Raw genomic sequence first — 14,749 nt, forward strand, 5'->3', positions numbered from 1 at the left:
TTGCAGTGAGACACTCATAATTCCTGAAATCCATCACCCATGGCCTCCAGCCCGCCGAGCAGCACCACAGTCCTGGGTCCTTCAATGAACCACGAAAATCTGCTGCATTATGCTATAAACAAACAGACCCGGCCTGCAGGCGGATCAGTGAGGCTAGATCCGATGGACAGCGCTTGCACATTAGTAGGAAATGATGAGCTTCAGATCGGCAGGCCCAATTTGTTACAGATAGCCGCAGAAATGGCCAGCAGTTTTGGCCCATCGTGGAAGTCCACTTGTGTGGCCACCTATTCATGTGCCATGTTGATGAAATGAGACTGTGGTGATCAATACATGCAACAGATAACTTGTGCAAATATTCTGAGAATCAATACTAATGAGGATAGGTAGCAACTCACCATAAAAAGATGATCGCTGAGCTGCAGAAAGGTTCATAGAAAAGACAATCACACTCTCACAACTAAACTTTCTGTCATAGCCTTTGTCAGAAAATGAGAGCACACACACATTCACTTGGACACAATTCATGCACACACGACCACCGTCTCCGGCAGCTGCATCAACAATCTCTGAGAATGAGATCCAAACAAACCACTCCTCACACTTCCCTACCTCTCATTGGCAGCTGCTAGGCTAGTGGCAATAAGTGGTGGCAGCACTGACTGCAAGCTGAGGGGAATGGTAGGAAGAGGAGAAGCAGTAAGAATGAGGGAGTAGGGAAGCAGTGCACATGATCAGCTGCGACCAGCCAGTGACAATGAATGACATCTCAGTTAACAAACCATTTCATCTACTGAGACAAACATGAGATTTTTCCAGTTTTTCTTCTTCTTCCTCTTCTTTTTTTTTTTTCAAACTTCCCTGCTCTCACTGAAACATTTGAAATTTCCTGATTTCCAGAACTTGCGGTAACGCTGTACATAGTTGTGGTGCTCATTTAAAATGTCAAAAAGTATCACATTAAAAACAGAAGCAATCTCTCCTGTGCTGCAATAAATCTAAAATTACTCTGGGATTCTGCAATAAACATGGCAGCAGTCGGTTACAACCCCTGACTTGAGCCTGTACATGCCCCACAACAAGGGACTCCAGCATACATTCACACAGATCCCAAATGGCCTCGTTGTCCGTGGATGATTTGTAAAGGGACATTCCATAGCTGGATGAGTAACAATATGGTATGCTGGGGAAGTGGAAGTAACAAGGAGCTGACAAACCTGATGAGCCACTAGAAACTGCCGCCAGATGATAAGTGATGACTCACCAGCCTCAGAACAGAGACTGCATATGGGCTTGGTCCTGTAAGCGGCCATGGACAGCCTGATCTGTCATGGTGGACAGTGTCAATGATTTTCAGGTATGAATGCTCCACTGAAACGCACACTGTGCATCCACAGTCCAGCTGTGATCAAAAGAGAGCCCAACAAAACTGGAACAGATGTGTCCTCTCTGCTCCCCAAGACCTGTGGCTAACACATTTCAAAATGTTTAGTGCCTTCTGGGCTTTGGCCATCAGGTCCTTCAGGTGCGGTAACAACAGCTTGGAGTCAAAATTGAGGCCCAAAAACTACACAGACTTCAAAAGGGAGAATGGTGTTCCACATACTTAAATCAGGTAAATTAAAAATACAACACGTACAATTGAAATGCGCGCGCACACACACACACACACACACACACACACACACACACACTCTCTGTCTTCTCCGCAGAAAATGTAGAACCAGTCTTTGCATCCCACTCCTCCCCCATCCTTGTCAATGTATGTAGTAGCAGATGACGTGCTGCTGCAATACTGGGGGAGAAACAGATAACTCCAAAATCATCCACAACTAAGGAGCATTGTACTGGACTCCTTTATGTGGACATGATACTGCTGATGGATGTGGCAACGAGGGTACACTTAAAACACTGCCCTGAGAAACACCATTCTCCTGCTCGAAAATGTCCAACAGCACGTCACCAACTCAGTACGGAAAAAAGTGCTTTGATGAAAAGAACCAAATAATGATGGGGAAGACAGCCACAGAAACCTCATTGGTAGAGCTGCCTTAGAAAAAATGTCTCCAAGTAGTATCGCATGCCATACTGATATCAAAAAATATACTTGCACAATGCTGTTTATGCAGGAAAGCCTGCTGAACAGCAGCCTCTAGCAAGATCAGCTTGTCGACAGTGGATCGAAGTCCGCCTCTGTAATGTAGCCATAGTGTTACCGCCTACCATGCAGGGGGCCCCGGTTCGATTCCCGGCAGGGGGCTGGCTGTTGTATGTCCTCCATCATCATTGACTTGCAAGTCGCCGATGTGGTGTCACCTAAAAAGGACTTGCAATATGGTGGCCAAACTCCCCCGAATGGGGCCTCCCGGCCAACAATGCCATACAATCATTTCATTTCATTTAGTGGATCGAAATCCCCTGAATCCACGCTGAGAGAGGCTAAGGAGTTGCCTGTCTCTAACATCCATACCAGATGACGGTTAACCATTCGCTCCAATGTCTTTCCTATACAGCTCATTCAGACAATGCTATGGTAACTATTGGGTCATGTTCCCACTTGCCTGATTTAAGAAGAGGGATCAAAATTACCTTCCTCCACGAGTCGGATAAGTTGCCTGTCAGCCATACTGATATAAAATATTGTAAGAAGATTTCCTTGGACACTGGTTTCAAGTTTTGCAGCAAGCAATATCACATTTAGTCATGACCGCCAGGTGCAGTATCACGAGCTGCAGAGAGTGACAAATCCAGCTCCCGCATGCAGAATGGGCAGTTATACGATTCCGAATTGTGAGACCTGAAGTCCAACTCATCCCTTTCCATGGGGGCATGGTAACGAAAGAATGCTGTATCCCAGCTGGCAATGACAGTTGTCAGCGCAAAATGCTCTACCATTGTCTGTGCAAAGTCCACAAGTGTTGTCTGGAGACACCCCTGATTCAACAATGCTGCTATAAGTAACCGACTGCCTTTATCAGATATCCTCCCGATGGCTTCCCATACTGTAGAAGAACAAGTGGAACGGTTGACAGAGTCCAGGAACACTTGCCATGACCTTTTCCTGCTCTCCCTGACGATGCGTCGAGTCTTTGCCATCACTAATCAAAAAGCACTATGGGACAGGTGGCCTCCCAGGATGTTGAGAAGACTGTGCGATGGAGAAGTCAGTGGCATGCTGAATTACTCGTGTAATGTGTCCACCCACTCCTGGATGCTGATACGGCACACAAACATAGCCAGCTGGTCAAACAGTACTCAGTTGGTTCTGCTGATCATCCGTCCTGGCTGTGTGTTTTCAGTGAGAGTTACATTCAGTAGGTGAACACAGAGTGGGAAGTGGTCACTGGAATGAAGGTCACCAGTGACTTCCACATCTGAGCAGAATCCATAAGGGCTGGAGAGCAGAAAGAGAGGTCAACGGCTGAGAATGTTCCAGTAACAGCACAGAAATGAGTAGAGGTGCCTGTGTTGAGGATGCATAGCTCGCGAGACATCATGAGGCTCTCCAAAACCCAGCCCCAATGGCAAATAAAGGTCAAACCCCACAATATACGATGGGCATTGAAGTCTATCAGTTGAAGAAATGGTCGGGGGAGTTGTTCTGTAAGATTTGTTAGAGCCTCAGAGTCAACTGCATTGTGCAGAGGTAAATATACTGAGCAGTGACCCCTCTGACACACATGCACCTCAACCGCAACTGTTTGCAGGTCAGCACAGGGGGGGGGGGGGGGGGGGGGGGCAGAGGAGTGGTGCATGTTATAGACAAACAGAGCAACCCATCCATTGGCCCTTTCCCCAGTCAGGTCCTCCTTGCAATAGAGTGGACAGGGGCATCAGATGCTTTAATATGTGTTTCCTGCAAACACAAGCACAGGGGTGTTCCTGTGCTAGCAGTTTCAGTTCCTCCTCATGCATTCTGAACCCATTAATGTTCCACTGCAGTGTGGAAGCCATTTTAATGGCGAGGTTCTACTCTGTCTTTCCCCTTTCCATTCCACAGTGGTGGTGAGACGGCAATAGAGGTAGTGGGAGAGGGGGTGGGGGTGGGGGGGACTCACTGGTTCCTCATGCAAACATCAACGTCCATACCGCATATAGTATGACTATCATCAGATCCATCAGATAGCAACAAGGTCGCATGGTCTGATGGCTTCAGAGCGGATCACTTTGGTGATTTGGCCTTCATTCCCAGCTTGGATTTTGGGGACGGTGGCAAGGCTGAAATAAGAGAAACACTTTGGTGGATCTCTTCCGATGTCTACTGTGAGGACTTGCTATCTGCACTGTTATTATATGCAACAACTTTCAATGCTTCAGTGATAGCATGACTGGGCTGTGGGATCAGCAACACAGGCTGGCAGCTATATTTACAAGTGCAGATAGGTGTGCTCTGCTCAACAGTCATAGTCTGGGTGCTAACACTGACCTTCTGGAAGGTTGCTTCAAAGCTGAGGCAAAAGACTTAAAAAGACTTGGTGGCTGCATGAACTTAAATTCCTCCTTCTCATCAGAGTACTTAACACGTTAGGTGACTTTAATTTCCTGAATCTTCTTTTCTCCAGCGAAGACAGGATGGTCCCCGCTCCAAACTGCATGGGCCTCAGAGCAATTAACACACCTGGATGGGGCAGTGTATTGAAAAACTTATTCATGTGCCGCACTGACACATGTAGCCCGATCGTTGCAACCCACATTGGTATGACCGAACCATCTGCACTTGAAGCAGCAAATTGGATTCGGGACATAAGGTCTAACCTTAACACAGAAGAATCCTGCTGCAATGTACTCCAGCAACTTCAGCATGTCAGAATAAATCATGGTGACTTTTGGAGCTCACCATCAACCCTTTTCACAATATTTTGAATTTCAGTCACCCTTGCACTTTCCCATTCTTGTTGCTGTTCTTTTGTATCCATATCCACATGTCCCAGCATGTTACAACACCTTTAACACCATTTAACACAGTGTGCAGCTCACTACTGATGGGATTTTCTCCAAAGAGCTTGACATGCACCAGCTTCAGTACTCAGGATGCCTTCATAGTCTCTAGCAGGAGAGAGTCATTCCACAGCCTCTTGATAAATTTGAGTTGCCCTGCAAGTCTCTAAAAAGCTATATGGTCATAAAATAGTGGCGATTCCTCTAAAGAACTGTGCATGCATTTCATGAGAACAAAAACGTTATCTACCACAGGATGTGGCCTGTTACTATGATTACTGCTATTGATAGTCAGAGATGGCCCAGGTGGACGAGCCACACAAGGCCTCATCATTTTGGGTCTTAATATTGCTCAACAGCCCATCCAATCCACTTTTTAATAGAGATTTTACCATCCTTGTGACTCAGGCAGGTAAGCCGAGATACCCATTCCCTGGGGGGACACAACGATCCACCACCACACTGCATGGTGGTCGCTAACGCATGTCCAGAAGTTATGGTACCAGGGGACTGGCGGCACTCGTCAGTCCCCTGCTTAGGAAACCCAAGGTCACGAAGCAAATGAATGCTGGGCCCGTGGGGGCTCTTTGCTAAAGAAGGCTTTCGGCAAAAGCTGTAACATGTACAGTAGTTTCATTGTGCCAGTCTACAACAATCTACAGTGAGTAGCAATATATTCTTTTCCTGATATTTTTGATCATTCAACCTGGCATCTTCAATGTTTGATTGCATCTTTATTTTATTAGCTTCATTTTGGAGTATCTTTACTACACAAACTTAGTACAATTAAAGAACATTTGGAAACGTAATGCACTTCTTTGGTTGAAACAACTAGCCTCTCAATATGATCTTCTTTGGAGGTGGACAATTTGTGACTTAGTTAGGTGACATTAGTTTCACCACAGAACTTGGAAATTTAAATAACTTTCCAAATGATCATTCTAGAAAATATGCACACATTTACTTAAAAAGCAAAGAATGGTACATAAAAACACAGTGAATATCTCATACCTTATAGGAAAAATGTCTCTGTCAGATGTAGAAATAAGTTGAAACTTCTCTAGATCCCAAAAAGTAACAGTTCGATCTGCACTTCCTGCAGCTAACAAAAATTCATTCGGATGAAACTTGACTGCAGAAATAGATCCATTGTGCTCTGAGAACTGCTTTAGCAACCGTCCAGCTCGCAGGTCCCATAACTGTTAAAACAAATATCAGACATTAACAACAACACCAAATTAAAAATTATAAAATGTAACTCAGCATACATTCTTTACTATTCATAAGCAGATCAGACATAAATTAAATTTTGTAGTTACCCCCTAAATTGCCTTACATAAAACTAGGCCCAGTTTTCATGCTGTAGTTTAAAAGCTACACATAAGAATGTAGCAAACAGGCTTCCTTTCATATTGTGAATCTTACTCTGTCCCATTTGTAAAACTGCTGAGATCTAGTCTGATTTTTGGTCCAACATCCGTCTCAGTATTTACACTAACAACACAAACTGAAAACATAGTCAGACTTATATATAGACACAAATGTATCTGTGAGTAATGTTGTTGTTGTGGCATTCAGCTCCAATCCTGATTTGATGCAGCTCTCCACAGTACACTAACCTGTGCAAGCCTAATCATCTCCACATAACTACTGCAATCCCCATATCTAAGCATCATTTCCCAACTTTTAAAAAAGGATGTAATGTACCCAACAAGTAAAGCAATTATTGGTCCAATTAAAATGAAAAAATGACTAAAAACACTGTAACATAGATTCTATTTCAAAATGCTACACATTACTGTGACAAGCTGCAATGTCATTTACATTCCCTATAAAACATGATTTCCCATACAAACGTTCCCAATGAATCAACAGCATAGAGGTAAAAGCATTCATCACTCACTACCGAATGCAAAATCTGGCTAAAGTGAACTTACGGTATTGGCATCTCTTGCACTTAGTCACCAATTCATTGATGTTTGTCATACCCAACCAGATGGTAGTATACAGTAGCCAATAAGAAGGTCCTGATCTAATGATTTCTTTTGGCAGAATACACAAACTGATTACATTTGTTTTTGACATGGAGAGCCCTGTAATAACTTTTACTGATCTGGTTATCAAGAATGTTAAGGATGTTTACTGGCTTTCATATTTATTTTTGAATGCCTACTAGCACTGCTGATGATGATATATCAAAACATATTACGAGATCAAATAAATTCTTCAGTATGTTAACGAGATGAAAATTATCATTAATGGCACAACACTTTCCCACTCATGCAGAAGCCTAACATTGGAAAATGTGTGCAGAACAAAAATTATGAAGATTATGGGGGCAATATTTCACATTTTTAGCAATTTAATAGACTTAATACAATGCAACCTAACATCTAATCAATATGATGCTCACATAGAAGACTAACTTTTTTGCTTCACAATTAGTAAAAATGACATTGCAATCACAAGAACATCAATAACAAGTTAAGAAGGCTAGGACCCTAGATCAAACAGAAAGGTGAATAAAAATGATTTTAAAATGTGGATATGTATGTAATAATAAATTTTATTTCAAGAATACCATATTTTACAGACTAGAAGACACACGTTTTTCTTCGAAAAATTGCCTCTAAAATTCTGGTGCATCTTATACTCGAAATTAACATAAAAATGCCCGTGTCTGACTTAAAATTCCCACCAGTCTTAAAAATGGCCATATATTTGATGTCAAGGAAACCTATCTCTATCTGGCAAAAATGGATTCAACTGGCACCAGCAGTGCACCAATGTGACAAAGATGAGTTGCAGGGATTCACAAGCTTGCTAACAGTGTCTCCCTCCCGTCGCACCATCACAAACCCAGAACACTGCCTAGTCCATGACGCATCATTGCAGTCTACAGCAGTAGCGAATACAGAAAAACCTCAAGGAGGGGGTGTTAAAGATATCTTGAACTAATTTTACTTTTACAGTAATAAAAAATAATCAAGTCACATGCAATGTTTAAGAAAGTTTTATTTAAACTGATTACACACATATACAAGAAAATGGCATCTTATGATTTAAAAATGTTACAGTTGTGGTTTTCCTTAAATTTTGTTCTATGCACCTATTCTTCCGTGCAAATTGGTTAATTACATTGTCAATAGGACAATCAATGTCAGGGTGAGTGTTCAACAGAGCTAAGCCATTAAGTCGATCCTCCAGGAGGATTCCTCTTTCACTGTCGACCTTAGCCATGTCTTTGTATACCACAATGTTGAAAACCTTCTTTCTACTTTAGCGACAGATGCAGGTAAACAAGCAAATATTTTGTATAGCGTGTGCAAAGTGTGATAGTCAGATCTAGTGTGCACATGCTACATAGGAATATACAACTACTCAATATCTCAATTCAATCGGGTCGGCTGACGAAAGAAATGAATGAATAGCGTGTGCACTGACTGGCATCCCACACATCCCCCCATATGTATCCACCAGTGGTCAACAGTGCCAGTGAACTTGAACTGAAAAAGATTTTATTATTGGTAATACTTTTTTAGTAGCTAGTTTCGTAATGGAAAAAATAAAAGGTATTCACATGATGCGCACTATAAATTGAAAGTAATAGCAAATGCAGAACAACACAGAAACAGAACAGTTGAGTGGCATTTTGCCCTCCACCCACGGGAAAAATCATTCACAACTGGCAGGCTAGTAAAAGATGAACTGAAAAAAAAAAGGAAGACTAAATGGGCAAATAATGGACTGCATGCAAAATGGCCAAAGCTAGAAAATGATGTATTCTAAATGAATTCAAGGACACCGTCAAAATGGCATTGGAATTAGTACAAAAATGATTCAGATATAAGCTCGTAAGCTAGCGCTAAGGTGGAACTTAACAAACTTTAAGGGAGGTGGTTGGTGCTACAGGTTTATGATGCTTGCAGACCAAAATCAAAATAGGTCAGAAAATGCCACAAGAGTACGAACAGAAAATATCTTTCCATTGCCTTAATATTCAACATTGAAAGAAGTTGTTGTTGTTGTTGTGGTCTTCAGTCCTGAGACTGGTTTGATGCAGCTCTCCATGCTACTCTACCCTGTGCAAGCTTCTTCGTCTCCCAGTACCTACTGCAACCTACATCCTTCTGAATCTGCTTAGTGTATTCATCTCTTGGTCTCCCTCTACGTTTTTACCCTCCACGCTGCCCTCCAATGCTAAATTTGTGATCCCTTGATGCCTCAAAACATGTCCTACCAACCAATCCCTTCTTCTAGTCAAGTTGTGCCACAAACTTCTCTTCTCCCCAATCCTATTCAATACCTCCTCATTAGTCACGTGGTCTACCCACCTTATCTTCAGCATTCTTCTGTAGCACCACATTTCGAAAGCTTCTATTCTCTTCTTGTCCAAACTAGTTATCGTCCATGTTTCACTTCCATACATGGCTACACTCCATACTAATACTTTCAGAAACGACTTCCTGAAACATAAATCTATACTCGATGTTAACAAATTTCTCTTCTTCAGAAACGATTTCCTTGCCATTGCCAGTATACATTTTATATCCTCTCTACTTTGACCATCATCAGCTATTTTACTCCCTAAATAGCAAAACTCCTTCACTACTTTAAGTGTCTCATTTCCTAATCTAATTCCCTCAGCATCACCCGATTTAATTTGAATACATTCCATTATCCTTGTTTTGCTTTTGTTGATGTTCATCTTATATCCTCCTTTCAAGACACTGTTCATTCTGTTCAACTGCTCTTCCAAGTCCTTTGCTGTCTCTGACAGAATTACAATGTCATCGGCGAACCTCAAAGTTTTTACTTCTTCTCCATGAATTTTAATACCTACTCCGAATTTTTCTTTTGTTTCCTTTACTGCTTGCTCAATATACAGATTGAATAACATCGGGGACAGGCTACAACCCTGTCTCACTCCTTTCCCAACCACTGCTTCCCTTTCATGCCCCTCGACTCTTATAACTGCCATCTGGTTTCTGTACAAATTGTAAATAGCCTTTCGCTCCCTATATTTTACCCCTGCCACCTTCAGAATTTGAAAGAGAGTATTCCAGTTAACATTGTCAAAAGCTTTCTCTACGTCTACAAATACTAGAAACGTAGGTTTGCCTTTTCTTAATCTTTCTTCTAAGATAAGTCGTAAGGTTAGTATTGCCTCACGTGTTCCAACATTTCTACAGAATCCAAACTGATCTTCCCCGAGGTCCGCTTCTACCAGTTTTTCCATTCATCTGTAAAGAATTCGCGTTAGTATTTTGCAGCTGTGACTTATTAAACTGATAGTTCGGTAATTTTCACATCTGTCAACACCTGCTTCCTTTGGGATTGGAATTATTATATTCTTCTTGAAGTCTGTGGGTATTTCGCCTGTCTCATACATCTTGCTCACCAGATGGTAGAGTTTTGTCATGACTGGCTCTCCCAAGGCCATCAGTAGTTCTAATGGAATGTTGTCTATTCCGGGGGCCTTGTTTCGACTCGGGTCTTTCAGTGCTCTGTCAAACTCTTCACGCAGTATCTTATCTCCCATTTCGTCTTCATCTACATCCTCTTCCATTTCCATAATATTGTCCTCCAGTACATCGCCCTTGTATAAACCCTCTATATACTCCTTCCACCTTTCTGCCTTCCCTTCTTTGCTTAGAACTGGGTTGCCATCTGAGCTCTTGATATTCATACAAGTGGTTCTCTTCTCTCCAAAGGTCTCTTTAATTTTCTTGTAGGCAGTATCTATCTTACCCCTAGTGAGACAAGCCTCTACATCCTTACATTTGTCCTCTAGCCATCCCTGCTTAGCCATTTTGCACTTCCTGTCGATCTCATTTTTGAGACGTTTGTATTCCTTTTTGCCTGCTTCATTTACTGCATTTTTATATTTTCTCCTTTCATCAATTAAATTCAATATTTCTTCTGTTACCCAAGGATTTCTATTAGCCCTCATCTTTTTACCTACTTGATCCTCTGCTGCCTTCACTACTTCATCCCTCAGAGTTACCCATTCTTCTTCTACTGTATTTCTTTCCCCCATTCCTGTCAATTGTTCCCTTATGCTCTCCCTCAAACTCTCTACAACCTCTGGTTCTTTCAGTTTATCCAGGTCCCATCTCCTTAAATTCCCACCTTTTTGCAGTTTCTTCAGTTTCAATCTGCAGTTCATAACCAATAGATTGTGGTCAGAATCCACATCTGCTGCTGGAAATGTCTTACAATTTAAAACCTGGTTCCTAAATCTCTGTCTTACCATTATATAATCTTTCTGATACCTTTTAGTATCTCCAGGATTCTTCCAGGTATACAACCTTCTTTTATGATTCTTGAACCAAGTGTTAGCTATGATTAAGTTATGCTCTGTGCAAAATTCTACAAGGCGGCTTCCTCTTTCATTTCTTCCCCCCAATCCCTATTCACCTACTATGTTTCCTTCTCTCCCTTTTCCTACTGGCGAATTGCAGTCACCCATGACTATTAAATTTTCGTCTCCCTTCACTACCTGAATAATTTCTTTTATCTCGTCATACATTTCATCAATTTCTTCATCATCTGCAGAGCTAGTTGGCATATAAACTTGTACTACTGTAGTAGACATGGGCTTTGTGTCTATCTTGGCCACAATAATGCGTTCACTATGCTGTTTGTAGTAGCTTACCCGCACTCCTATTTTTTTATTCATTATTAAACCTACTCCTGCATTACCCCTATTTGATTTTGTATTTATAACCCTGTAATCACCTGACCAAAAGTCTTGTTCCTCCTGCCACCGAACTTCACTAATTCCCACTATATCTAACTTTAACCTATCCATTTCCCTTTTTAAATTTTCTAACCTACCTGCCCAATTAAGGGATCTGACATTCCACGCTCCGATCCTTAGAACACCAGTTTTCTTTCACCTGATAACGACATCCTCTTGAGTAGTTCCCGCCCAGAGATCCGAATGGGGGACTATTTTACCTCCGGAATATTTTACCCAAGAGGACGCCATCATCATTTAATCATACAGTAAAGCTGCATGTCCTCGGGAAAAATTACGGCTGTAGTTTCCCCTTGCTTTCAGCCGTTCGCAGTACCAGCACAACAAGACCGTTTTGGTTAACGTTACAAGGCCAGATCAGTCAATCATCCAGACTGTTGCCCCTGCAACTACTGAAAAGGCTGCTGCCCCTCTTCAGGAACCACACGTTTGTCTGGCCTCTCAACAGATACCCCTCCGTTGTGGTTGCACCTACGGTACGGCCATCTGTATCGCTGAGGCACGCAAGCCTCCCCACCAACGGCAAGGTCCATTGTTCATGGGGGGGCATTGAAAGAAAAGCAAAATGAAATTAAGCCAAATAGCAAATATGGATGAAACTCCTCTGTCATTCGATGTGCCGAGTAACAGAATTGTTGCCATGAAAGGTGCTAAAATTGTAACTATAAAAACAAGCGGACATGAAAAAATGCACTATGCTGTTGTCCTGATGGTATTAAACTTCATCCAGTGATCACTTACAAGTGCAAAACTGTGACGAAACCTTCTGAACCACCACCAGGTGTGTTGTTCACATATATGACAAGGGTTGGATGGATGAGGCTGGTAAGAAATTATGGATTAACATAGTGTGGGAGAGAAGGAAATGTGCTCTATTGAAGAAGACTTCTCTTCTTGTGCAAAATAAGTTTAGTCGTCACTTGAAAAATTCTGTGAAAGAGAAACTGAGACAGGGAAATGCAGAGCTTGCTGTTATTCTGGGAGGACTTGCTTTACAACTACAGCCTCTTGATGTCTCAATAAATAAACCATTTAAAGTGTATGTGAGAGAGAATGGAACAAATGGAAGATGGATGAAACCCAGCATGAATTTATGCCGAAGGGAGCTATAAAATGACCTACAATCAAACAAGTGTGTCAGTGGATAAAACAGTCATAGTCTACAAGTGAGAGAAGACATTTTTGTTACATCTTTCAAGAAGTGCACCATAAGTAACTCTATGATAGTGAAGACCATGTTGTATATGAAGAGGACAACAAAGACGGCGAAGAGGAAGAAGAAGAAGAAAGTTCAGATGATGATTTTCAGTGATAACTTATTTGGCTCTTGTGAATTTCCTAGTCACAGTTGTCTCTTTCACAGTATTGTTTCTTGACTAGCTAGTGCTTCTGCGCTCCTTCAAATCACTTACCATCAAATGTCTAGCATACACAAATTCACAGTTTCATCAACAAATCATCTCACTGGTTGGCATCAAATGTCTAGCATACACAAATTCACAGTTTCATCAACAAATCATCTCAATGGTTGGAAGGGTGGACACATTCCCATATTTTTAAATCATTTTTATTCAGTTCTAGCCATTAGAGCTGGTGCAGGTCCCTTGTATGAAAACCTATGATATTTACTTACTAATACGTTTTAGGAAACAAAGATGCACATGGTTTCCAACATAATGCAGCCTACAGTACATAAATACCTTCACATGGCCTTCATCCCCTCCAGAAGCAATCCACTGTCCATCTGGACTAAATTTGAGACTATTAACCATCCTATCATGTCCTCTGTATGTGAAAATACACCCTTTTCTTCTTATGTCCCAAAGCTGAAACAGAGATTAAGACACATATAGAAACTGGATACTGTCTGAAATTTATGTACAGTGCCTTGTGGTACATAAACTTAAGATGCATAGGAATGCAAAAACTATTTTAACATAAAACTAGAACATTATGTAGTGGATGAACAGATAGAAGTGTAATGAAGTCATAAATGGAACTGACAATGTGTAACAGCAGCATAACTCCAGCAACAGCAAGATTAAAAATTTAAGTGATAAGTACTATATTTCAGAATGGAAGTTGTTTACAGTTACACACACACACACACACACACACACAAACAAACAACACAACACAACAGCAGAAGGAACTATGGGTACAGGTGGTCGACAGAATAAATGGTAACAAAAGTAATTACGGATTATTTTAGTTTTCATCTTCCATTACTGGTTTAATTATAGTATTTGCTCCTACTCCTCAGAGGCCAAAATTTTTGTCACTGCTTTTCTCTAGTATTTTTACATAGCATCTGAAGGAAAGTATCACACACTGACAAGAACAAATATCTATGCAATAGTTCTTACAAGCAATGTTTCTGAATGAAGTTACAATCTTGAGCATAAAACAAAACATTGATTTTATGTGGAATGTTAGAATACTTGAAGAAAATCAACAGTGCCTTACACATAAGGAACAGGGAAATGATCACTATAGATAAAAGTTTTATGTGAGTTAAAGATATGATAGCTGCTCTAATACACAATACTTTCCTGTCTTTCTTTTATGCTTTATATGTGGATAACTAAACCTATGCATATACTGTACTTAACACAGCAAAATATTTTATCTACAGAAACAAAATGCAAAGAAAAGCAAGTAACACTATAGTCATTGCAACAAATAAAAAGAAAAACACTCAAACTGAACCGAAAACAAAGCAGGAAGAACTTGATAAATATGTTCTGAATACATGACAGAAGTGGAAAAAAAGTAGAAAAGGTACAAGGAAATGGCCATGTGATACCACAACAATAAACAAAAAGAAAACAGAATGCTAAAAGAAAACTGAAATAAAAACATCAAAGAGACAACCTATCAAACACAAAATCTGAAAACTTTAATTGTTCTCAGTTACACAGCATGTGTGAAAATGTAAATCCACCTAGACAGCTATTATCGATTTCTTAAATGAAGCTTTAAAGGCATTAGACAAAAAAGAACACATAGCAGCAATATTCCTAGATCTTTCAAAAGCATTTGACATCA

General features: G+C 40.9%; 1 protein-coding gene across 2 annotated transcripts in view; it reads right to left on the reverse strand.

Annotated features, from left to right (window-relative positions):
- Positions 1-14,749, reverse strand: part of LOC126235726 (katanin p80 WD40 repeat-containing subunit B1-like) — a 142,799-nt gene that overhangs the window by 120,274 nt on the left and 7,776 nt on the right. For both annotated transcript variants that reach the window (XM_049944501.1, XM_049944500.1), the window contains exons 4-5: positions 13,402-13,527; positions 5,950-6,137 (exon numbers count right to left, since the gene is read on the reverse strand). In XM_049944501.1, the coding sequence (XP_049800458.1) occupies positions 5,950-6,137; positions 13,402-13,527 (314 nt within the window). The remainder of the gene's footprint in view (positions 1-5,949; positions 6,138-13,401; positions 13,528-14,749) is intronic.

The sequence above is a fragment of the Schistocerca nitens genome, chromosome 2 (genome assembly GCF_023898315.1).
Source record: "Schistocerca nitens isolate TAMUIC-IGC-003100 chromosome 2, iqSchNite1.1, whole genome shotgun sequence".
NCBI lineage: Eukaryota > Metazoa > Arthropoda > Insecta > Orthoptera > Acrididae > Schistocerca > Schistocerca nitens.